The sequence below is a fragment of the Anser brachyrhynchus genome (genome assembly GCF_964034855.1).
Source record: "Anser brachyrhynchus genome assembly, chromosome: 4".
NCBI classification, from domain to species: domain Eukaryota; kingdom Metazoa; phylum Chordata; class Aves; order Anseriformes; family Anatidae; genus Anser; species Anser brachyrhynchus.
The window spans coordinates 13,336,692-13,362,500 of record NC_137698.1 but is presented as its reverse complement, the minus strand read 5'-3'; the positions used below and the strand labels follow the sequence as shown (position 1 = coordinate 13,362,500).

At 43.0% G+C, this 25,809-nt stretch overlaps 2 protein-coding genes across 29 annotated transcripts in view; one reads left to right on the top strand and one right to left on the bottom strand.

The window, feature by feature from the left end:
- The window catches only part of LOC308195067 (uncharacterized protein), a 1,623,621-nt gene that overhangs the window by 678,125 nt on the left and 919,687 nt on the right, over window positions 1-25,809 (top strand). The gene's annotated exons all lie outside the window — the stretch shown is intronic.
- Window positions 1-25,809, bottom strand: part of ADGRL3 (adhesion G protein-coupled receptor L3) — a 535,523-nt gene that overhangs the window by 204,561 nt on the left and 305,153 nt on the right. For all 28 annotated transcript variants that reach the window (XM_080591834.1, XM_080591831.1, XM_080591832.1 and 25 more), the window contains one exon: window positions 17,691-17,800. In XM_080591834.1, coding sequence (XP_080447960.1) covers window positions 17,691-17,800 — 110 coding nt within the window. The remainder of the gene's footprint in view (window positions 1-17,690; window positions 17,801-25,809) is intronic.

Here is a 25,809-nt window from a genome sequence, read left to right as displayed (position 1 = left end):
CTCTATTACTATGTCTTTCAGCTGATATAGTTCTAACTCTTTTAAATCAATTTATTGAGAAGTTCAGATCAACCTACAGGTTCTGCACTTACTGTCAAGTATGCACAGGCCTGCAGTCAGCAGGCTTTTTATTATTTTATTTGGTCAATTTGCTTAAAATCAATGAAATCTTAACATCAACAGATTTAGTTAAGCTCCACCCTAAGTAACTAGACACGAGATTTTAAAATGTTGCTCCACTACCAGTGAAACTGTCAAGGATTAGTCCTTCTGGACTCTCTAAAAAAAGAGAAAGACTGCCCAAAAACTCTATTAATGATGACTTCACAGTAAATGGAAGACTATTTTTTCTATTATTTCACTTGCAAGGTTCACCTGCCAGGCTTGCTATTTTTCTCACTCATCCTTTTACAATTACTCAGTTGCTTGAGCAGCCAGGAGTATCACAGGCAGTACAAAATGTCCACTGCAAAGCACCTTTAGCAAGATAACCACCAAACAAGGGTGCATTAATCATTTCTTGCAGACTAAACTTTACAGAGACATGACCGTTTTTTTACAACACTTCACTATTTCTGTGTGCCTATTCCAAAAAATTGAGGGTTAAATTGCATGCTGCAGGTACACAACAGAGTATTTATACTTCCAGCACTTCCTTTTTCTTTTTGTTTTAAAGTCTGTGTCAATTAGGTTTGGAGTTTGGCACACCATGAAGTCGGAAAACCTCTTCCACTAGGTACTGTACTAGTGAGGAAGCTTCACCTTTGTACAAGCATGACAGATCAGGCATCTCCCTGAGAAACTACGGTGATTTTTGTTTAGATTGAGGATAAGAGGAGGGCTGAGGAGGGCTCGAAGGTTTAAGTAGCAGTGCTGAAATTCTCTTTTCTGCTCCAACCCATTTCAAGGCAGGCAAAAACCTTCCCAAAAGGCCAAACAGGAGCATTCTCCAGTTCAAAATTCAGGTCCATATAACACGCTCTTTTTCAACTAGAAAGACAAGCAAGTAAAGCCACAGTTTTCTTTGCTTGCTGTCCAGAGCATCACTTGCTTTGCCATGGGTTTTTACAGAGCTGCCACACACCACCACAGAAATGTCTCTGCTGCAGGACTGGCTGAAAAGAGACATTGGGATGCTGCTAGGTTTTAATTTACATGTGAAAGAAATCTTGGCTTTTCCAATAAAATGTGTTTTAGAACAAGAGATATTTGCATATTTATTTGTTAATGGAACTAACAAGCCACATAATAAAACCTACAATCAAAGGAAAAACACTATAACATTAATTTTCTCTTAGGTACCTCCAATTCAATATTTTCCGTAGCACATCATTCTTTGGAGCTTTAATGTCTATGCATTTATAGACCTAAAAACAATTCTTACTATTTCACTTGAAAGAAAACCTGCAGGGTGTGAAAAGGAGGCTCTAATTGACTTATTTTGTTTTATGAAAAACTGTGTCCCCAAATTCTTTATGCAGTAAATTGAATTTTCAAACTGATGCTTATCATATGCACAATTCTTTCCAGAAATGAATTTTTAAAACACTGATACTGGACAGACGACTGGGGGTAAAGAGCTTGCCTGATGTTTTTAAAACTAATGGTTGCAGTAAAAACGTCAGTCTGAAGAGGAAGTAACAATTTTGGCTTTTACTGCTAATTTCATAGGCTTCAAAATTGTATTAGGACTTCCATTTATTGCCAGCGTTAATCAGGAGACATATAGCTGTAGGTCAGTGCAATTATGTGCATTTAGAAGCAAGTCCATCATTTCTGCATAAGATTTTTCTTTTTAAGTGAAGAACAGTTTTACAGTGAATATATACTGTTATTCTTCAATAAAAGCATATTCCTCCTTATTTTTAGATCTATTACACATACACGATTCATTCTGGGAACTTGTGCAGTTGAGATTGGCGGGCTGTATTTAGAACAGAAGTTGTTCTCAGTTTGAGGCTTTCTTACTGATCATTAACTACCACGCAGCTGGCAATGAAATCAACCTCACAATTGTCTTCTGAATGCGATAAACACATAACTGGGTCATATCATTGCTGTGAATCATCTGTAGCCACTTTTACATCATGTAATTTAATATCCATTTGTAGAAGAGCTGACACTACCGCTCTATTCTTGTTCAATATTGGAAAATTTAATTGGCTACCTATTTGACTTCAGGCAAACAGTGATATAAACCAGACAAACTCTCACCTCTTGACCCTATTGATTGACCAAAGTAAAACACACCGTTGATGCCGCAAAAGCCATGTGAGCATTAAGTTAGGCTAATTCTGCATTCCTGGGACTGAGCAGACTTTCAGTACTCTCTGCCAGCATGACGAGAAAAAGTTATGAAAAAATGGCCTGAGCTGAGCGATTAGCAGTAAATCCAACGCTCTACAAGCTGACATCCTCCTGGAGCCTCGTCTTCCAGGAGACCCTCTGCTCCTGAAAGGTGAGGTCAACTGCAAGGAACAGCATTTGGATTTAAGAGGCTGAAGCTTGTAAAGCCATAGTCACATCCATGCAGGTATATTTATGGCAGAGTAAGCGAGAATCCGAGAAATGAAGTGGAAAGAGCATAGAAGGGGGAGAGGAAGGGTGAATTTTCAATAAAACCTCCCTGAATTCAGGCAGAGAGAAAAGAAAGCGATAAATAATCTCTCTGCAGATAGCTTGCATCTCCACACTGTTTAATGGCATTCTTATGCCTGATTTCCATGGACTCTGGATATCACATGAAAACCAACAAATCTTGGCTACCTGGGGCTCCTTCCAACAAATTCTGCTTTGCAATGAGCCTGTCAGCCTGCTCAGATTTACTCAGCCTGCAAACCACACTGCAAAGGTAACTGACTGCCCATTAAATGGAGTAGTTCAGTGTTGGACCAGAAGCATCACAAGGAGGATGAGCAGGAAGGGAAGAAGAAAGCTTTCATGTCCTGTGGAGCTTCAAGCAGCCAGATTTGGGTGGTGGCAGGAGGTGCTGGCTGAGGTGCTCTTGCCTAGGTACTTTATCCATATCTAAGTCTGCTTCTTCTCACCCTGAAGTCTAGGAAAAAAAAATCCGTTAGGCCTTGCACAACTCCCACTGCACTCCTGCAGAGGGTGAGGAAGACCCATAGAGTATATCTCGCTACAAAAAGACTAAGTATGCTTTTTCATTGGAAATCCTCTATATTCAGGTCTGACCAACAGTACAATACAGGGAGTTTGTCCCATGCTTAGCAAAGAACACTGCAGAATTCCCCCAATTTTTTCTGATAAAAGTGAAATAAATTGTTTCCAATTAAAATAAATACCTAACACAGAACTTAAGATTACAGCTTTATTTTGATTCACTTATTTTCTTTTCCTGAAGAGAGGGCTGCGTAAATGCTGCACTGTTAAGGGAAAGAAGTTCAAACTTTATATAAGGGCTTTTTGCCCAGTGTCTCTTGGCATGCTTCCTTGGGTTTTAGATTGCTTTGTATGGTGAAGCATTACAGAATAAGATAACACTGTGTTATCTAGGCACTAAGGAAGGGCTTTGCGCTAAAGAAATTGAGCCAGAATTTCTTTTCAAGGAGAGCAGAGAGTGCATTTGAATAAGCACTAAATTCAGCAGGGGAATAACTAATATGATTGGTTTTAAAGATGCAGAAATGAATATTTTGATGTATTATGAATGTTGTGTGAATTTTAAAAAGCTGGAGGAAGAACGTACATGCTTTTTGCTCCCATTTCCAGCCAACATGCTGTAGCAATTTTATAAATCAGAAAGTAAGCAAATGCTTGTGATTTTATTTTTGAAAGGCTACTATCACAAAATACCTTTGGCTCATTTGTTCTGGCAATATGTGCCTTAATGATGTATTTCACATCATAGCCAGCAAATGTTTTTGCAGCATGTTTTGTAGAAGTGATGAAGATTTTTAACAGCCTGTTCTCCACCAAATTAAGCACTGATCCTGCAGATGCTTACACAGTTTACTTGTTTCCACATAAGGCATGTGCATAGATAGTAAAATAGTAAAGATAGGCGCATGCTTAGAGAATGTAGTCTCCAAGATGGTTAGTCCAGTTTCTGAAGACCACTGGGCTGGGATCATCTGAATGTAAACGAGTTACATCTTTGCTCTCATCTGGATTGCTCTTCAAGAGCCATGTTTTTATTCTGCAACGATCTTTCACGTGTTGTGTTTAGAGAAACCATTTTATTTCTCAAACAAAGCAATGCAACAGATATTGATTGAAAAGAAAATCGGCTTACTGAAGGAAAATGCAGTATTTTCTACAAAGCCAGGCACCTGAAAAAGCACTCATCAATGTCATCACAATATGCATTGGTCTTACGTTACAAATTGGCCCCTTACAGTAGCACTGCAAAAACTTCTTGAATCTTCAGGTGAGAAGTTATGCAGGACCTCTATTAACCAAGGCCCCTTAGGAAGGGCTGACCGGTACTTGTGCTGCAACCACGAATTTCACCCTTGCCCAGACAGGTGCAGCTCTCACCAAGCTGAGCTGAAAAAGAGCAGGATCCTCTTACACCGGAATTGATGTTTGCTCACAGTTTTCCATCATGCAGTATTTCATGGTCTCCATTTTCAGGTTATTAAAATAGGATATTATCCAACAAGTGGAGGGGAAGAAGGGGTCAGGGAGTTGGTTCCTGTCTCAGAAATGGCAGCTAAAGCTGCTGAGCAACATGTGTTTCTCATTTGAAATGTATCACTCATTCTTAAAAACAATAATACATACCATCTGTTGTAGCCATTCATAATTGATAAGATTTGGGCTGAGTTTGACTGTGAAAACCCATTTTACCATGAGTATCAACATGCATACGAAGAAGTGTTGCAAAGCAATTTGTTGTTCCTTTCCATACATTACAGCCAATGATGGCCAACTGTCACTTGGCACACACATGCTGCTCTGGAAACCCGATTTATCGAGTCATTGCAAGGCATCAGCATCTGCCCTCCACAAAAACAGGTTAATAATTAGGCGCTGTTTCCCTCAAACAGTTAATAACCAAATTGCTAGATGTTTGTATGACTGGACAGGACGGTTGACTCTGTGTCAACAGAGCTATTAAAATGCAAGGATACACAACAGAAAGCACTCTTTTTCTCATAAAAAGTAAAAAACTGAATGGTTGTCTTGTATACTCTAGGGCTGGTTTGAGACTTTGATAGCCATTTAATTTTGTCTCTGAGAAGAGAAGGGAGGATGGAGTAGTCCCCTTTGAGAAAGAAAAGCCTTTCCTTTGCACTGCAAATGTCTCTCCCTATTAACATCACTGCAGCTCAAATTTCTCAGCTCACAAATCTGAAGCCCCAGACTCACCCCATTTATTAACCAAGGCTACGCTGATTCTAATGCTGCCCAATTTCAATCCGTACGTTCAAATTACCTCTAAGTCAATGAGAAAACTCCCAGATGTTTCAGTGGGTTCTCATCAAAAGCATAGGCTTGGAGACAGCTACACCTTTATTAAGCCCATTGTTTGCTTGGTTTTAAACTCCAGAAATTAAAGATGACAATTTTACCAGGATGTGTTTGCAACGGACTCGATTTGAAACACTGACTTTTTGTTTCCAAAGCACCAGCACCAGTATGCGGATTTGTCACTTTATGATAATTACTATGTCCCCCCACACCACAGTCATCTGGAACATATTTCATTATTGACTTCATTTAAAACGTACACGGCATGTGCTCACTCTTCTGAGTAAGTCTTTAAATGGACAAAGGCTGATTTGTTCCTTCTTCAAAAATCCAGTCTCAGCATGTAAAGCTATCCCCAATTTAGGTTTATGCTATTTGTGTATAGCATATATAAAATGTAAACACGCTGACATTCATCAAGCATTTAAGCACATGCCTAGGTGTAAACACACAGGTGGTCTCCCTGGGAAAAGCCTCAGTGAAACCTGGGGTACAACTGCAGACGTTCTCTGTACATACAACCTGTGCAGTGTAAATACACCATGTGAATGAAACCTGTTGGCAGTACTCGCATACTACTGCATTTTCACTGCTACATTTTGATGTATGATGCCTCCACATTTTTAGCTTTATATCGAGTATCAACTAACAGTCTTCCCTTTTTCAGGTGCTGCTAACCTGAGTATAAATACTCAGAGAAGCAACAGGACACAAATGCAATTGGAGCAGGGCTAATTTCACTTTATGATAACAGAAAGACCACCAGTAGCGATTCAGTGTAATTTTACACCAAAGAGAGCCACTAGCCACTCCTTTCCTCTCTCCCAAGCGAGGCTACAATATCAAAGTCACGTACCTTACAATTTCAATGTTTTGTGCCAACTCTTACCAATAAAAAAAAAAAGTCTCCAATATCACTTACATATCGTTTCCTGAATTTTCATCTCCTTAGGGTCAAATTTTCAAGCCTGAGTCTGCATTTGCTACAACGCCTTTACACACACACCTTCCCTCCTCCTGCCCCCCTTTTAGCTTTGCTGCAAAAACTTGGGAATGTCTCCTAAGGTTGCATTCGGAATAGCACTTAAATGCACGTTATGTTGCTTTAAATAGTAACATAAGTGGAGTAACTTTAGAGTGTTTCATATATAGACATTGAAAGTAGATTTCCAGGGAAGCTTAGCTTTCATTAGGGCACCTAAATGTAACGGGCTCATTTTCAAAATCCCACAGAGTGCAATAGCTCCTATTCTGTTTAGCAGAACTATGATTTTGCAGATCTGAACATCCGAGGTTTCTGAAGCTTTCAGGTTTGCGTGTCTGTGTGGTCCCACAGGCCTATGCAAGAGCTTAAATTGAAGAATGTGCAATTATTAATTTTTAAAGCAAAAGGATAAATGCCTGACACTGCTTCTACTGTGTGTGTTATTAAAAAAAAAAAGAGACGACGACTTGGTGGATTATGCAAGGATATGCTAGCCCCAGCCTCTGCTGAACTAGTCTGTGCTCTCCAGCAAAGGAAAAGACAATAGTTTCACTATGACAGACCACTCAATGCACAAGAGAGAAAAAAAAAATTGAGAGTTAATGAGGCACTGCTGAATAATACCTTCACAGAAGCAGAGAGAAACCAGGTAGATGTCATCTGCAAGGTAAATTAAAATTATACATCTCTGAGGATTATCAGTGAAATTTGAGATCTGGAAGGGAATTTGCTTTTGATATTGGAAGGGATAAATACTCCACGTAAATCCTTTTATGTGGGCCTGTAGAGCGGAACAGAGAAATTAAAGATAAATGAGATTAAGGCGTTTTTTAAAACTACATTAGACATATTTAAGTTACCCATGGAGGGAAAAAGACTTTGGAGGAGGAGATTAGTTTAGACCCTCAGCAGTACATTCATCTGGGAAATCATTTGGAACAAATCTTTTCTAATCGGAATCGGTCGCTACCCTGGCTCCCAAAAGGCAGACAGCCCCCTCAGCCCCCTTCAGGAACAACCTGCCATAACTGCACAGTCTTTTCTGAAGCTAGACAGCATCTAAAAAATGCACTGGCCTTGCAGCTCGTTGCAGCTGTGAGCTAGGAATCGCTGGCTCTGCAGCTGAGGCCTTCCTCCTGCAGTGCCATGAGAGCTGGTCAGGCAGCTGGCAAGGACATGAGCCCATGGAGCAAGTCAACATTTCTGCACAGTCTGGCAACTGGCAAATTTTGGATGAGGTTTAGGAAAGGAAACTCATAGGGATAAGTTATTTTATTTTTATTTTATTTTATTTTATTTTTTCAAAAGGATGCCCTGGGGAGGCCCCCTTTGCCTTAGCTTCCCACAAATCCTGCCATTTAATTCCTCTTGGAAACGGAGACAGAAGCTAACCAAAATCAAATGCTGTGCAGTCTGTGTTTCTGTCTCCCTTGCCAGAGTTTGAGGTATATACAACTATTATGGTTTTATACAGGCCTATATTGTTATTAAAAGTTGACTGGAAATGTTGTTAGCAAGGAAAGTGGAGGAAATGAGTAAAAAAGTAATACATTCAGATCCATTTGGCTCTCTTCCTGGGAGCCCTTTTAATATAAAGGAACTCAACAAAGCTGTATTTTTAGATCTGGAAAGATGCGTTTTACTATTTCGCACACTAAAGGGATTTACCTCAATACACTCAAAATTTCCCCCTCCCTCCTCCTCCCTGATGTGCTAGAAGAAATGAACTTCAATCCTAAACTTAACCACTGGATACAGATATTCCCTTTTCCCTATTGGCCAGAATAAAAACCAATAAATGTATTTCATTTCTTTTGTGGATTTATAATAGCACCTGGCAAGGATGGTCTTAATCTCCTTACTCTGCTTGCACCAATGAAAGAAACCTTTGCAGTATTTATTGTGAGAGATATGAAAGGATAACAGGAATAAAATCTGGAAATATAAATATTATCTTCATGAAGATCTGTTATAAAATATATGAAATCCATATCAGCCTCTCTGGAGGGTGCTCGGCATAATAGCGCAATTTAGACAATAGGTTGTTAAAGATGGGAAGAAATACATTCCTCTTAATGACACAGAATTGTTCAGAAACAATTGTGAGCTATGGGGCCATGTTTAGATGGCAAATTGGTGGCAAATACCTAGAGGTACACCTGTCAGGAGTAGACAAGAAATATTGGTTAGTACAAAGGACCTAAAGTCAGTGGTTTCTTCCTGTATGTACAGCGGACAAGCATGATTGCAGGGGCCAGACTGCTATGTTTTCTAGCCATCTTTATTAATTAACCCTACACAGATATATGTCAAAAATTAGAAAGATGTTCCATTATTTGGATACGGAATCATCAGCCACTTAGGTGGGGGAAATCATGGATTATTAATATATTGAGGAATTCACCAGAATTTCATTATTCTTTCTGCCCAGCATGGTTACAATTTCCATTATTAGCTGAGATACTCCCAATTACTCACTATGCTGGAAATGGGTGTGACAAAGATGGATTTCTTGAAAAAGATGAACACCTTCAGAAAGCCTTGGGTTACTAGAAACCTGGCACAAAGTTTGCTGATGTTGAAAGAAAGCTTCCCAGTGCCTTTAAAGACTTTTTGATTCAGATGCAAAGGCATTCAGACAACAGATTTAAATATTTTTAAGCAAATTTTAGTTGAAGTGGCTAAACCCAGAGCAACGGTCTACACTTTCTCACCAGAAGTCGGACAAGACTGGAGAGGAATAACAGTGCTCTGAAGTCATGCTAGTAATTAAGTTACTCCCTTAAATTCATAATCTTCATAAAATGAGATAAATCACACTATTCATCACAGTTTTCCATCTTTAGTTTCCATAACAGAAACCAATCATAGAGGCCTTAAGGAGAACTGACAGAGGTCTACCTCAAGGAGAACATCCAACATGAGAAACACGCTGCATATCTATGGTAAAGTCTTTGACTTATTTGAAGTCTAGGTCTCCGCAATGCAAAATTTGTGAGCATGAGATGACGGTAGGGATACAGATACGAATGTACTATCTGTTCCTCTACCACAGGAACCTTTTCAGATTATCCAAAGAAAGGAAGAAACCTTCTCACAAGTGTATTTGCTAAAAACTTTAATGAACATTAAACTACTGTCATGCTTAGCATGCTCCCCGACATTCCCCTCAATATGTTTGTGAATTTTACTCTTGCAAACTTGTCACTGGTCTCCATTTCACTTTACACCTACTTAAGAATTAATTGGAAAGGAAAAAAATAATTTCTTCTTAATTATATCTGTCACCAGAATACTCAAGCTTTTACAGGAAAAGAATTGCACCACTCCTGCTGTTTCCCTCACATGCATTCAATGTTTCCTAAAAGATCCTCAGGATTTTCCAAAGAAATGGAAAAAGAAGTTCTGAATTTCCCTCAAAAAAAGTAAGCAAACATAAAGCCATTTTTCTTAAGTCTTTGTATTTGGGCTGCGGGTGTTAAATTTGTGCCACGTGTAGCCCAACACGTTGTGCCATTCAGACACCTGTCGGCAGATCATGCTCTTGGCTGCCGCTCTCATAGTTCATCATGTAACTGGTCAGTTCAGCCTTCAGTTAAAAAAGCCATTTTGTAATGCTGCAAAAAAAAAATATTTTTCTTTGGACTGAAACACAAAAAGTCTGGAAGTAATGAAAGTCTTACAATAGGACTGACAAAGAAGAATGTGGAGGGGTGTACATCCTCCTTGTGGTCAAATTAAACGCTCCCCTGCTATCTCCTGTAATATTTTGATCTTCACTGTGCTTGAGTGTGAGACCTTCAACAACTATGAAGCTTGTAGGTGTCCAGCTCAAATGTCAGACTTCATTTTAAGGCTTACTTCACTTCCATGATTACTTAGGAGTGCAATTTGAAAACAGGATGATCAGAGAAGTAACTCTCAAAGATTCACATGACTAAACGTGTACTTACTGCAGCGACTCTTCCGTAACAATCTGTTCAGCTGGTAAGCTACAAAGCCATTTTTCTAAGTGATGTTAATACATGTCCATCAGATTTTGTCCCTACTAACTTTGACAGCAAATGTGGAATAAAACACCCCATGATTAGCTGACAAGTTCATGGATGCCCAAGCTATAACCTTGTCCAACCTTCTTCCCCTGCCACATTTCAGATCTAATCCAGTTCAGCTCAGCAGAAACATTATGATGTCTTTTCCAATAAATAAGCGTGCACAATTCAAAGACATCAGCGAACACACCCTGTCGGGCATGCAGATATGATTTTCAGAACCAATGTGCGCTGTAAAGACCGACACATTAGGTAATGGAGGCATTTCAATATGCTAAGCCTGGGTGGTGAGCCAGTTCAGGGGCTGACCTGCTGAACACTCAAGAAAAAAAAAAGAGAAAAAAGATGACTTTTCACAGAAACACCCATGTTGGCACAAGTTGGGGAAGAAATGTCCCACAATCTAGAGGAAAGGACAGAGATGACAAGAGCCAGCAGGAGCTGGTTTTTCACAGGAACATGCTGGAAATAATGGATGGAGCATGTTGTGGTGGCCTTCATGATACAGAATTGGCTAACATTTGTCTAACTTCTCCTCACGAGAAAATCCACAGTACTCCTGCTGACAGCAGGCCTTTAAACAAGTATGCATTACAGGCATAAACACTTTAAATCACCTTGTTCTTTAATTTTACTCAAATTCAACTCATATTTAAAGATGAAGCACGTTTTCGTACATCTCATTGATTTCACCATTTCTCACAAAAAAAAGAAGATCTTTTTTTTTTTCATCTCAGGCTACTTTCAAATTTTCAAACACATTTATTTTCCCCATCTGTCAGCATGTAGTTTTCCTCCCATTCCTGAAAACCTTGCCTACACCTATGCAGATAGTTCAGCCTCCATGCTAAGAGACCTCAGGGTCGCAAAGCCCCGCAATATCAAGTTATTTTAATTAAGGGTGCTTTCCAAGCAGCTATTGTGTATGTGCACTCTCCCCACCAGTAAACAGTGAAAGAAGACTGATAGGGGAAGTAACAGGTCCTTTGTTTCTGCCTCCTTGGACAAAGGACCGACAAGCAAAGCTGAGAATTTCAGTGAATACAAAAGAGGGTTTTTGGCTGCAGTGCCTGTGAAATTGTATGCCTTGGAAGAAAGGCAATTTGTCAGCAGGATACAAAGTAAAGAGTCTTTGCTCAGAAATAATCATAATGGGTACTTAGTTATTTTTTTATTATTATTATTGTTCCTAGCCCACACGCACAAATCATTTATTTAACTAAAACAAAGGATGCCCAGCTTTAGAGGGGGAATTCACTCTTTACTGACCAAAGTGTCAATAGCCTTGTTTAATCCCTTGGCATTTTCTCCATTTTCTCTGGGGGAAAGTTCTCTTGGGGAGAAAAAGGAAAAAAAAAATAGAGCAAAAGAAAACTGGAGAAGCCACAAGCCCATTTGTTTACCAAAACATGGCATTGCTCTTGGCGGGCACAGGCTGCTTCTCAACCAATAGGGAAGGTGTCAAGAAAACGCACAAAGGGAAAATGTGGAGGCCTCATAAGAGTCTTACAGCACTCCAGAAATAATTAAGAACCATGTTCTTGGAAAAAGTGGTCTCATTAAATTGTTTTCAGATTGTAATTTGCTCCCCCTTCTTTCCCTTTCCACCAGCAATCTTGGAGCGATGAAAATATCAGTTTGCTTTCTAGTGCTTGTATTCTCTTAAAAATGTCATTATTCAATTATCTGTCTATTCACTGGCCCGAAGGTCCAGCGGAGCAGATATTGTGAGCCTTCATTTAATGTTTTTAAATGCACTTCAGTCCACTTGTGATACAATAAAACTTTATTGAATTCTGTTCCCACATCACACTTACCATCCCTCACTTTTATTGATATGTGAGCCTATCTACTCTTCTGTCAGCAATAAAAGGAATATTTCTAGCAAAGAAATGACCTTTCCTTCTGTCAATATAGCAATTGGGAAATGTGATTTCAGTTTCCATGTTTAAAAATAATAATAACAACAACAACAACAAAAAGGCTTAAGAAAAGATAAACATTGCTCCACCACTGTTTTCCTTCCCTTTATTAGCATTAAAAGACTAGGAAAATGTCTGTACGCACCAAAGGTATCTGATCCCTCTCTAACATTTATTACCTAGAGGAATGGAAAGGGAGGACAATTTATCCTTCCTCAGAAGTCACATTTTTCCCTTGCAGGAAATAGTCCTTGGAATAGATCTTTCTGATATTAAAACCTGGTAGTAGACTTGTCGCCCGGACGAGCTGCAAGTTATCACAGTGTGATATGATAGGTGAGTTGCTGCCAAGCCCAGGGCATGAATCTCATTCCCTCCTGCTCCTGCAGTCCTTTCTATCAATGCAGCAACACGCTTGGTCCTGTGGAGCTCCCACCCTTTTTTTCCACTTTGCCCTGCTCTATACCTCAATATTTCTAAGCCTCCTGCAGGTTTTCACATTCTTTAATAAAACAGCTGGGTTTTGAAGGACAACAGCACACAAGATTTTTTTGTTACCTCCAAAACCTAGAACCTAGGGGACTTCAGAGCTCAGGAAAAACTGAAGGTAAATTTGACCTAGCTATCCCCTTTCCAACAACATGATGGATCCATGAGAGCCTGAATAGTTGTCTGAAGGGGAAAATGAACAGATAAAACACTCCAAAATACCTCTGCACTTCAAACTCACACCTTTTTCCAAGCTGAAATGGAATCCAAATGTAGGCAGTCCCCAGGTTTCAGCTGAAGCCAGTGGGAAACGCTTGCTCACAGATTGGAAAATCTGCCCGTGCTCTGACTTCAGGTGTGACCCACCAAGTGCAACACTATGGCCACAGCCCACCAAACATGTGTGCTCCGGGGACTGAGGGAAAGGAAGTTCATCAGCCTGGAGTATGCCCTTCTTTCTCTTTATCCGTCTCAGAAATACAAGCAAGACTACAGAGACACATAGGGCTTGAACTGCAAAGTGCATATACAGGCTATATTTGCATAGGCAAAACCAATACATCGGTTTGGATTTATCAGATTATAAATAGAAAATGTGGCTGCTAACGATGACAGCTAGCTCAGCAGCTCTTCTACCACCATTAGTCCTGGAGACTCTTGCTTGTCACCAGTCTCGTGTACGGATGGCAGTGGATAAACTGCTCATCTGCTTTCTGCACTGGCTCACAAGTAAAATGGGAAGTCCCTTAGCACATTACAAAGATGAAATAAGGAAAATTATACTCCTAGACATACAGTCACTACGAGAACAGGAGAATAAAAGTGCCATAAACAGATACATGCTGGAAGTGTTTCTGTAGTATCCACTAAGAGTGTTACACCCAGCTTCACAAAACCACTTCCAACACGGCTGTTTCCATTACCTGTTTAACACTGCCCAGAAAAGAAAGAAGGGGAGACGGATGTGCTAAGAAATAACAATAGAATACGGGATCACAGGGATCCTTGCAACACGGGGTTTCTCATACATACACACAGCAAAATGTAGCTTAAAATGCAGTCTCAGACATATCTCTGCAGTGTGCCACGTCTCCACAACAATGGCAAACTGCAGGTCTACAATAGCACATATTTAATAGAAAACCATGGAAAAGCTCTCTTGGTCTGTAACCATTAAAATAAAATTCAGCTGTAAGAAACATGGATTGAAAAAAAAAAACAGTATTTCAGAAGAAAAGGAGGGGTATTTCAAAGAGACATCAGAGAAAAAAACAGTATACACCAAGGTCTGGTTCAAGACAAGATTATTTTGGTGACTGTTTCTGAGATCAGAAAAATATGGTAACTGATGCCAGTGAAGCCTATCAAATTAGGTCATCTTTTTACTTGCTGCAATCACCTGCTGCTTTTCACCTGATTGTTATTATCAGAGAAAAAAAAAACAGCACAAAAACAACACACACGGCTTCTTGTAATGACTCCACATTTATGTACATAGCATCTGCCATCACATAAACTTACTGCAGGGTCAGGAAAATGAGGAGAGGATAGGACTACCTCTATAGTCATCTGTTTTCCCCACATTGAGAGTAAGTGCAGCCTCATGAAATGCTCCTTGTCAGGGGTAACCCTAGCAAGCACACAGGAGTGCTACAGGGAGGGTAATATAAAGGGTGTTTTAAAATATATGAGCTACTGAAGTTAGAAGAGGAGGTTTTCCCCTCCTGAGAGGAAAGGGGGATATTTTCTTCTTGAAAATGTTCCACGTTATTGGAAAAAACTAAAGTGAAAAACTAAATTAAAATAAAATAAAAAAAATCACAAGAGAAGCGGGCAACCCAACCGAGAGTTTTAAGTTCCGTAATTTTTCTCCAAGGGAGTGTATACACTAGCACTTTATTGAGTGTAAGTGTCTAAGGTCAGTCCTAACATCTGTTAAAGACGACTCCTAAACGCTGCTCTGCTGAGACCCACACGAGCTCCCCTCTGCCACCAAGTCACTGCTTGGCTAAACTGTACCTCGCTGTCTACAAGCAACCATTTGAAACCTTAGGGAGTAAACCATCCTACCCGACAAAGTAAGCTGGAATTGCACACAAATATACGTGCCTGCTGAAATATTAATTCCTTTGTTACGCAACTGCTGTGTTTCTTTAGGAGATGGCCATCTGGTAGATGCTGCTGTTCACCAAGGGCTTGGTGCACGAAGCTGCGGAGCAAATGCCAGTGGCTGAGGAAGGATTTCCCTGGCATCGCCCTAGCAGCACTGAAGAGACCATACAGCCTGCTCCTCTCCTGCAGCCAAGCATCCAGAACTGTAGCTGGGGTCAGGCAGCAGTGCCAAGAAAAATGGATATGAAAGGACTTGGGCAGCAACCCAAATTGGGCTGAAGCACCTGGGCTTGGTGACAAGAACCCAGTGGGATACGGTGCTTCTGTGCAGGATCAGCTGAACCATGGCAAATGGCTGAGGCGTCACCGAGGGGGAAACAGATTTTATTCACCAGGAGTAGCTTTGGTCCAGATACACCCTTGCTGACCTCCTTCTCCTGAGCTCACCCCATTCCCCATTGCTTGTACGGTTTTTGCTTGTGGCACTAGCCATGGGGTGCTCCTGTGGCCCAAGTGAGGAACATCTGCTAAGTCACGCCAGTCATTTTCAGAGAGAAGAAGTAGAAGGCAGTAACAAAGCCAGGGAGAGACTGAGGTATGAGAAGGCCTTAGGTTTCACACTTCATCGCAGCATACGAGAGTGCACGGTTTGCATGAATGCAGGCTTGTGAGACAACTTCCATGGTGCTACACTCATGAGGATTTGACCTCAAATTTCTTAGTCAATGAAAGGACGCAGAACAATAAACCTGGGAGAAGGCATCCTATGTACAACATGCTTGTCCCCCGTTGCTTCCCATAACTCTACTCACATAGGCAGTATATTTGATTCATAAGCAAACAGAGCAAACAGCCACCAAAGTCACTAACTTAATTGCAAAGGTAGCACAGCTTGTTTTTGTTGTTGTTTTCCTCACATCATTCAGGTCATTAAAACACATTCAGTCCCTACTGTACATTTGGTACTGAGCAACCTCTCACAAGAGTTATTTTAAATCTTGTACATAAGGCCGATTAACACCTCGGGGCATAATATTCACATATTACCTTTCTCACAAGGCACCACTATTCCTCTTTGTTTTATATACAACAAAGGCTACAGAGGGGTACTAGGTAATGACTATTGCTTTACCAGCCCAGTCTCAGGAGGGAACAGCATACCTCATGCAAATCACAAATCATAAGGAAATACAACCTGCTATGATAAGTAGAAACCTATCCCCCCTCACCCTCCCTACGCACAGTGTTGTTTGTACAATGAAAGACCTCATTTAGAGTAGAATACCTTCAAACCAGTCATTTGCTAGGGCAGACCTTAAGCCCTTAATGTCACGCTTCCCATGGGTTTAATAGCTCACCCCATAAAAAATATTCCATCACCGTATTTAGAAGCTGCACATTTTTGTGTAGAAAAATCAAATACAGACCCGCTGAGCCCCCCCCCTTCACCCGAAGGCAGAGAGACACAGAGTCCCTTAGCGAAGAGAGATCCTTCTGCTCAGAGATGAGGTCTCAGCTGCAGCCCTCACTTTGTGGTTTCCGACTGTCTCACAACAAACGAAACCCTCTGCAACCTTTCCATGTCACAGTGGCAGGCAGGCGGTCACCACACGAGGAACTGCGAGGTTATCGCTTCCCCTCCAGACAGCCTGCCTGGCATCTCTCAGCCATGTCTGCCCTCCTGCAGCCCGTGCTTGAGGCGACGGTGCAGTGCCTGTTTGCAACAACGATGCTCTTAGTCCTCCAGCTGAATCTTAAGTTTCATCAAATTGAAGTCTCCTGATACTCTCTCAACACAACTCTGTGGCTTAAAAGCACCCGTTCCTGAGCCTGTCTTCTTATTTTGAGAGGTATACTATGAGCTTTGGGTTTTGGCCTTCACAAACAGAAAACCTAGAAATAGCGCTGTTATTCACTGCTCAGCTCTTTACAACTGCTAATAAAAAGTACACTCCTGGTATTATCGATCTTACTTCTTTTTGAGGTATGCCATTTCTGACAGCATGACCATAAGTGCATCTAACAGATTTGCTTTCCACAGAAAGCAAATTCTGAGGTACACTTAACTTTTTGCAACTCTGACATTTCCCATTCAGCCCATCTTGCTGTAATCCCAGATGACTGTCTTTCCGCCCTCAAAAATTCAGGCTAAATGGCAAGTATGCAATTTACCTTCATAATTTTTGAAGCTTACAAATTAGTAGTTTCTACCATCAAACATCACATTTCCCAAAACATAAGCTTTCTATCTCCTTGCTGTTACAATACTGTATTTAAGGCACTTATCAAATGTCACCAATTAAAAGGACACTAAAAGGAAGTGCACTGCTATTCAATGACAAGCATAAAATTCTGGAAAGAGAAGCTATAAGCTAGCAATAATGTTTTATTCCTACGGTATGCATTCACTAATGGAGCTTTACAAATGTTTTCCAAAAAGGTGACACATAACTGTAACACTGCATAACAAGGCAAACATGGGGTACTATTAGGATATTTTTAACCTAAGCACAAACCTTGCACAGAGGACAGTTTTTCATATCTTATCACCTCAGTCTCATATGATGCACATAGTTTGTCATTGAGTGTTTATTTGTCCTCAGGCAAGAAGAGACAAGCTCAAGGCTGGCCCATTCTCCACAATAAATCAGTTCTTCATTAAAGAAACAAATGCAAATATATCAAGATACATACTGTAAGGGACACATTCGTATTGAACTTCTAGGTATTTATATGTCCCAGGGCAAGGGTCTGGAAACACATCAGGGCCAGCCACAACTGCACATTGGGTCCGATTACTGCATCTGCAAAGCAAAAGAAGAGAGTCAGAAAATAGCCTGGGCAGAAGGACAGGTCTGGCACATCTTCTGGCACAGCACCAGCAGGAGTGAAGATGCAGAAACTGGAACTTCAGCATCAGCTCGGGAAGCTCCCCAAGAGAGCATACAAAGGCTGATGGCAAACACTGACATACGTCCACATCAGCTTATCACCGCTCTTTAGGCAGCCATTTTCTTGCATGCTGTCTAAATTCCAGCTAAATCATACCCATAAGATAATGCTTTGCCTGTACACATAATAAAGAGGCATTTTTTTTCAAAAGGGGAGATGAACAGCGGCAAAACCCCTTCCCCTCCAAGCAGTTCTTACAGCACCAAGAGGCATTTTTTTCAGAACAAGTTGAGAGGAAGATTTATAAATAATGAATCTGGGTGTGTGGCCCTCTAGTTCTTGAAATTAGCCTTAAATATCAGCGTTACAACTAAATGAAATGTAAAAACTAAAGCAACAACATTTGTGGCAAAAATAATCATTGTATATTTTATGGCAGGCATAATAAATAGATTTTATGAAATATTTATAAAATGTTTCCACAAAAACAGTCATCTTGAATGATGTTGTTTAATGCAAAGCAAATAATGGAAACAGTAACACTGAGAGGAAAAAGAACTATTCACCAAATATACTATCTAGATATCTCTGCAGAGAGATCTGAACAGATTGGAGAGCTGGGCGATCACCAACCGCATGAAGTTTAACAAGAGCAAGTGCCGGGTCCTGCACCTGGGACGGGACAACCCTGGCTACACGTACAGACTGGGCGACGAGACGCTGGAGAGCAGCCCCGCAGAGAGGGATCTGGGGGCTGTGGTTGACAGCAAGCTGACCACCAGCCAGCAGTGTGCCCTGGCAGCCAGGAGGGCCAACCGTACCCTGGGGTGCACCAAGCACGGCATTGCTAGTCGGTCGAGGGAAGGGATTGTCCTGCTCTGCTCTGCACTGGTGCGGCCTCACCTCGAGTACTGTGTGCAGTTCTGGGCACCACAGTACAAAAAGGACATGAAACTGCTGGAGAGTGTCCAGAGGAGGGCTACAAAGATGGTGAAGGGCCTAGAGGGGAAGACGTATGAGAAGCAGCTGAGGTCACTTGGCCTGTTCAGCCTGGAAAAGAGGAGGCTGAGGGGAGACCCCATGGCAGCCTACAGCTTCCTCACGAGGGGCAGTGGAGGGGCAGGCGCCGATCTGTTCTCTTTAGTGACCAGTGACAGGACCCGAGGGAATGGTGTCAGGCTGTGACAGGGGAGGTTCAGGCTGGATATCAGGAAGAGGTTCTTCACTGAGAGGGCTGTCGCGCACTGGAACAGGCTCCCCAGGGATGCAGTCACGGCACCAAGCCTGTCAGAGTTTAAGAAGCATCTGGACTGTGCTCTTAGTCATAGGTCTGAATTTGTGTGTAGACCTGTGTGGAGCCAGGAGTTGGACTTGATGATCCCTGTGGGTCCCTTCCAACTCAGAATATTCTATGATTCTATGATGAAATTGGTTCCACAAGATAAAAATTAAACCTTTTACTTAAGAAAAAAATAAAAAGACTCACTGAAAGTCTCCTCACAAGTACAGTAACCTCACCACATTTGTTTGAAAAAAATATATTTGAGGATCTTGTTATGCTGTAGGCAAGCTGTTTTGAAGATGCCTGGGTGGACATGAATTACATTTAGGAAGACACTTGTAGATATACAGGGGTCTATCTAAGATGCGCTAGATTGAAAACTAAATGTTCTTAGGATGCACTGGACAGCAGGTTGTTCCAAACCAGCCCCGCTTGTGGGAAAGGAAACGTGTGAGCCTGGGGCTCTTTCTTCTGCAGAGCTGCATGGCGGTGCACAGAGAGCAGCAGCAGATCCCTCAAAAGGGTGACGCAGACAGCTGCTCCTCGGAAGTAGCAGAAGTCTACAGGTCTCGTGAACCCCTGTTGGCTGGGACCAATGACACCAAAGAAGAGAGGAAAGTGGTTTTACTGGTTGTTGTTTATTATTATTATTGTTCTTGTTGTTGTTCGTGTTGCGGCTTCATCTTCAAGCACCTGTTGGGCAGCCTTCCCGTCCTCAGACCGAGACACCCCTTGGGGCTGGGGGCACAAGAGATGGCACCTCCTCATGCTCCAAGGGCAGGGGCAGGTGCTGGGGACGGCAAGGAAGGGCTGGCACACCACTCGAACACCAGCAAGGCTTTGATCGACTGCTGGCAGACCTAGCGCAGGCCGGCCGTGCCACCCTTTCCCACAGGTGGGATATCTGCATGCTTCGCCCCATCCCAGCTCCTGTCAGGCATGGGGGGCTGCACCTCTTGCAGGGAGCCACGTCTGTGAGAGGTTGGGGGTAATGGAAGACCCGCAACCCTCCCAAAACATTGTTGTCACCCTCTGGTGACACAGGGACCCCAGGAATGAGATGAGGAGGGGGCTGCAGGCCAGGGCACAAGAGGGGAGGCAGAGGGCAGTCCCTGTGCCCACGGGGCAGCCTGTCTCTCTGGCAAGCAAAATGTCCCAAGAGAGCCACCCCCAGGAAAGGGGCCCTCAGCCCCCCTGACCCTCCTCCTCCTTCCACACGAGGGCCTCTTTCAGGCCACACAAGCCCCCTCCCAACACGGCCATGTTGGGCCTGGGGCGTGGCGCGCCATCACAGCGGCCATCACAGAGGCCTCCTGATGTCACAGTGGCATCTGCCCCCCCCCCCCCCTTTGTTCTGGGGCCTATAAAAGCCCCTGCGCCTGGCCCCCCCCTCACTCATCTCCCAGGCCCTCTGGCGACAACCAGCAACTGTTGGGATGAAGAGGTCCTGGGCTGATGGTTGCCCACTGGTTTGTGGGAGCAAGTGGTTCGCTGAACCAGAAAAGAAGTGGAGGCGGAGGAGCGCTGGCCGAGAAGGAGCAGCCGCGGCGGATGGTGTGGAGCCCATGGAGGTGGATCCACCTGCGGAGGAAGAGCTGATGGAGGTGGATCCACCTCCATCCTATCTGACATGGCACAGCGTCATCGTGCCAGGGCTCCCACCAGCGAGACCATACCATCGTCTTCGCAGAACCGCCCGGACTGCTCCATATTCCCGGCCCTGCCTCCGCCTCCGCAAATAGGGGGGAGAGGCCATCCAGTTACCATCATGCAGGCTTGCCTGTAGGATGGCCTCTTCCCCCCCCCTCCCCGTCCCTTCCCCCATCCCCACCTCTCCTGTAGAGGTGTCACCTCTTCTGCACGGAGTCCCAAGTGCTGGGCAAGAGCGCACTCGGCTTCCTCTGGGCTGCTGCACCGGGGCGACAGGAGAACCCTTCCGAAGGCCACGCTGGGCATGGGGTGTCTCGGCCTGAGGACGAGAAGGCTGCCCAAGGGGTGCCTGAAGACGAAGCCGCGCCCTGCAAGGCGGTGCACAGAGAAGAGCAGCAGATCCCTCAAAAGAGTGACACAGACAGCTGCTCCTCTGAAGAAGCAGAAGTCTTCAGGTCTGCCTGGAAGAAGTGCAGGAGTGCAGCATAAAGGCCCTTCAAGATGCTTGGTTACCAGTTCTTCCCAAGACGGGGCAACAAACTGATAGAATAATCATAAGAAAAATAATAAATAAATAAATACATTACAACAAGAACAACAACAATAAACAATAACCATTAAAACCACTTTCCTCTCTTCTTTGGTGTCATTTGTCCCAGCCAAAAGGGGTTCACGGGGGTAGGTCCTGTTAAACAAATTTGATTTCCTTTTATGATAAGATCACCCATCTAGCCAATCAAGGGAAACCAGCTGATGTGATCTTTTTGGATTTCAGTAAAGCTTTTGACACAGCTTCCCATAGGATCCTACTGGACCAAATGTCCAGCATCCAGCTGGACAAAAACATCGTACAATGGGTGTATAACTGGCTGACGGGTAGGGCTCAAAGGGTTGTGGTAAATGGGGCCGCATCAGGCTAGCAGCTGGTCACCAGTGGGGTTCCCCAAGGCTCCATTTTAGGGCCAACTCTCTTTAACGTTTTTATAAATGATTTGGATGTAGGGCTAGAAGGAGTTCTGAGCAAATGTGCAGATGATACAAAACTGGGAGGAGTTGTTGACTCTGTTGAGGGTGGAAAGGCCTTGCAGAGAGATCTGGACAGATTGGAGAGCTGGGCGATCACCAACTGCATGAAGTTTAACAAGAGCAAGTGCCGGGTCCTGCACCTGGGACGGGGCAACCCTGGCTACACGTACAGACTGGGCGATGAGACGCTGGAGAGCAGCCCCGCAGAGAGGGATCTGGGGGCTGTGGTTGACAGCAAGCTGAACATGAGCCAGCAGTGTGCCCTGGCAGCCAGGAGGGCCAACCGTACCCTGGGGTGCACCAAGCACGGCATTGCTAGTCGGTCGAGGGAAGGGATTGTCCCGCTCTGCTCTGCGGTGGTGCGGCCTCACCTCGAGCACTGTGGGCAGTTCTGGGCACCACAGTACAAAAAGGACGTGAAACTGCTGGAGAGTGTCCAGAGAAGGGCTACAAAGATGGTGAAGGGCCTAGAGGGGAAGACGTATGAGAAGCAACTGAGGTCACTTGGCCTGTTCAGCCTGGAAAAGAAGAGGCTGAGGGGAGACCTCATGGCGGCCTACAGCTTCCTCACGAGGGGCAGTGGAGGGGCAGGCGCCGATCTGTTCTCTTTAGTGACCAGTGACAGGACCTGAAGGAATGGTGTCAAGCTGTGACAGGGGAGGTTCAGGCTGGATATCAGGAAGAGGTTCTTCACTGAGAGGGCTGTCGCGCACTGGAACAGGCTCCCCAGGGATGCAGTCACGGCACCAAGCTGTCAGAGTTTAAGAAGCATCTGGACTGTGCTTAGTCATAGGTCTGAATTTGTGTGTAGACCTGTGTGGAGCCAGGAGTTGGACTCGAAGATCCCTGTGGGTCCCTTCCAACTCAGGATATTCTATGATTCTGTGAAAATAGTATTTTTTCATACATAGCCAACGCGCTTGTATTAGCTGTAAATGGCTAAGTTTTATTCAATCATTCTGCCCAGAATGGATGCATCTCCTGAGGTGGTATGCTTTCTTCTGAAGGCGAACATTATTCTCACTGAAGATCTTACTGTTCCCCTGCATGCAGAGGGAAGCGACCCTTCCCGTTGCAGAGAGTGTCTTTCAGGTGAAGAGCACACCCAGGCTGGGCCCTGAGAGATACCAACCCTGCAGCACACATGGCTCACAGTTATGGGTGATTGACTTGTGCGTGTGTGAACACCCACATTTGCTTCTGTTGTCATGGTACAAGCACTTCTGTGTACAACTTTCAAGTATTTTGTGGATGCAAACATTCAGGAAACAGCAATCCTATGGAGAAAATTCCTTTACTTTTTTTTTTTGTTGTTTTAAACAAACAGGAGGCAGAAAGAAATACAATTAGTCTTTGATTTTTTATCGTTTTGCATGCCAGAAAGAGATCTCCTAAGGGCTAGACCACTACATTTACTTTCTCTAAGATGCTGCCTCCTCCGATGTGACATGGGACCTCTGACCCCACTGCTCTTCTGGCAGAAGCAACGACAGACAGTACAGAACACATTTAGCTCTGCAGTGGAAATGCTTTGTGTTTACCTGAGGCTATAGTTTGTCAGGCTTAATGAGGATTTTATTTGAGCCCATAAATTAAAATTGATTCATTAGTCACTGCCTTAAGCTCCATAATTTCTTTAATTTTACGGAAAGATTAATAAGAGCTGATATGCTTGCTCATCAGGCTCTTTTGCTGGATAACAGATAATCCAGAGGGCTGGGATGTTTTCATGTTTTCTTGTTGAAAGAAGACAGTTATCACAGCAAGTGACTAGTTTTATCATATACACAGAAAAATAATTTTATTAACAGAAAGGATGACTTTGTTGTCCTTACCCTCACTACTAACAGACAGGTGGCTTGGCTGGGATATCACAGGTAGTTTGGACTGTGTAAGTGGGCAGCCTTCCAGGAGAGGCACTGAACATCATCCAAAACTTCACTTTCAACAAAAATCCTTTACTGGGCTCAATGTGCCTTTCAAAAAGCAATTGCACCAGCCTAATCAATAGTTTCGCTGGCAGTAGGGACAACCCTGGGCATGTTACACAGAATATAAGTGCAATGGATCAAAGAGACATTTCAAAATCATGAGTCAGTATCCAAAATTATTAGGATTTTGAAAGGGGGGAGGAACATGGAAGGGAGCAAGAACAGACACATTTAGGGCCCATCTGCATATATTTTCTTGTTTTTCTGTCTGTAAAGAAACATTTGCTTTGAATGGCCAAGCCTTTCTCTAAAGCCATTTCTTTTTCATGCTTTCAAGGCAGCAAGAACTTGGAACCAGCATTTTGAATGCAAAAACCAGAAGCAAAAACACGCAACCTAGAAAGCTCCAGGTTCATAACCAATGTTTGAAAATCTGGGTTATAAGCCCAACTGCTTCGGGCTGCTAACACCAGCTTTAATATCCCCCGAGGTGTGCTGTGTTCTGGAATATCACCACAATATAAGAGGTGAATGGGGAACACAGGGTGCTAGGATGGGCTTTTTCCCCTAACTCTACCAAGTGCTGCAGCCTCCCTATACATTAGCAGTTTCCTACATAGAGGATGGCAAAACATGTGCCTACCAAGCACAGAAACTTCAGAAGAAGATGAGATCAAATTGTCAGTGTGTCAGTGCCACCTGGGGAAAAACAACTGAAAACAAAATGAAAAACTCCCAAACAAAATCTGAAATACTAAGTGGTATCAGTACCTCACATAACTTTCAAAGAAGGGCTCATAAAAACGATAAATAAAATCTTTCCCACACACATTTCGGCACATTTCATACTGGCAGCAAAACTGTGCCCTGTACTTGGCATTTTGAGTTTCTTTTTAAGACCCTGAGATGAAACCTGCAGGTTTTCACTCCAGCATGCTTAAGGAAGAAGGCAATTTGGTCTAAAAATGTTAGAAAAAACTAATACCCATTCAACCAACTATTACTGTCAGACATCAGCCTACAAAATTTTTAAGGGAAGGAAGGGGTAAGAAACACTCATCGGTAAAACTTTGGTTGCCGTGGTTTTGCTCATACTTTTTTCCACTTTTATAACAGCTTCTTGGTCTCTTTGGTTTTGTCATTTTTCATTCCAGACAGATTAAAGGCCCAGATGACACTAAGTGACACACAAGAGGTGACTTAGAAAAGGAGATGCATAAAAGAAGATGCATCTGAAGCCTTGAAAAGGGAGGGAAAAACATGTAATTGTACCTTATTCTTTTTCCAGCAAACCAGCCCACGAGCAACACTAGGTTTTCTTTCTAAATCATGGTATTTTATACTGATTTCTTGTGATTTCTTGGCACTAATGGCAAAGCAGGCTCCTTTTATTTGCTGAGATGAATTAGGGCAATTGCAGCCAGGGAAAAGATAACTCAGGGATATGCCACCTTTCACCTCTACCTTCGAATTCTGCCCAAGTCAGTAATTGCAAAAAGTCATTACCATGGCAAGAGCCCTTGGTGGCCTACTGCCTGCTAAGCGTCTTATGAGTTGGGCCCCATCCAGTTTCTGGTGGGGATATGTCTCTGCTGCAAAGAGGGCTGCCCTAAATGGCACCCTGTGCGTGTTTTTGTGGAGACCACTGAAGCTAGCCAGCTGTGGAAAGGGGTCAGCATCCCCCTGCATTACACTACAAAAAAGCAGCTCCACATCTTGCTTGATCCCCCTCCAACAGGGCAGGATCTGTTTGCATCACTGGCTCTAGGATAACAATATTCCAGGAAATCACAGTCACCCTTTTTCACATCCATCTATGCCTCTTACCACTGCCTTTTCACAAGCACCTCTTATTTCCAGTGCTGATCCGTCGGCTCCTTCAAACAAATCTACTTCTTTGCAAAGGTACAGGTGCCTAACAAGAGAACTGAAAACGAAGCATAACCAGAGATCTCCATTTTCACCCCAACTTGTGAGACTGAACGCTGTATGCTCAGGAAAGGAGAATACCCCAAACCCTCCTAAAAATCAG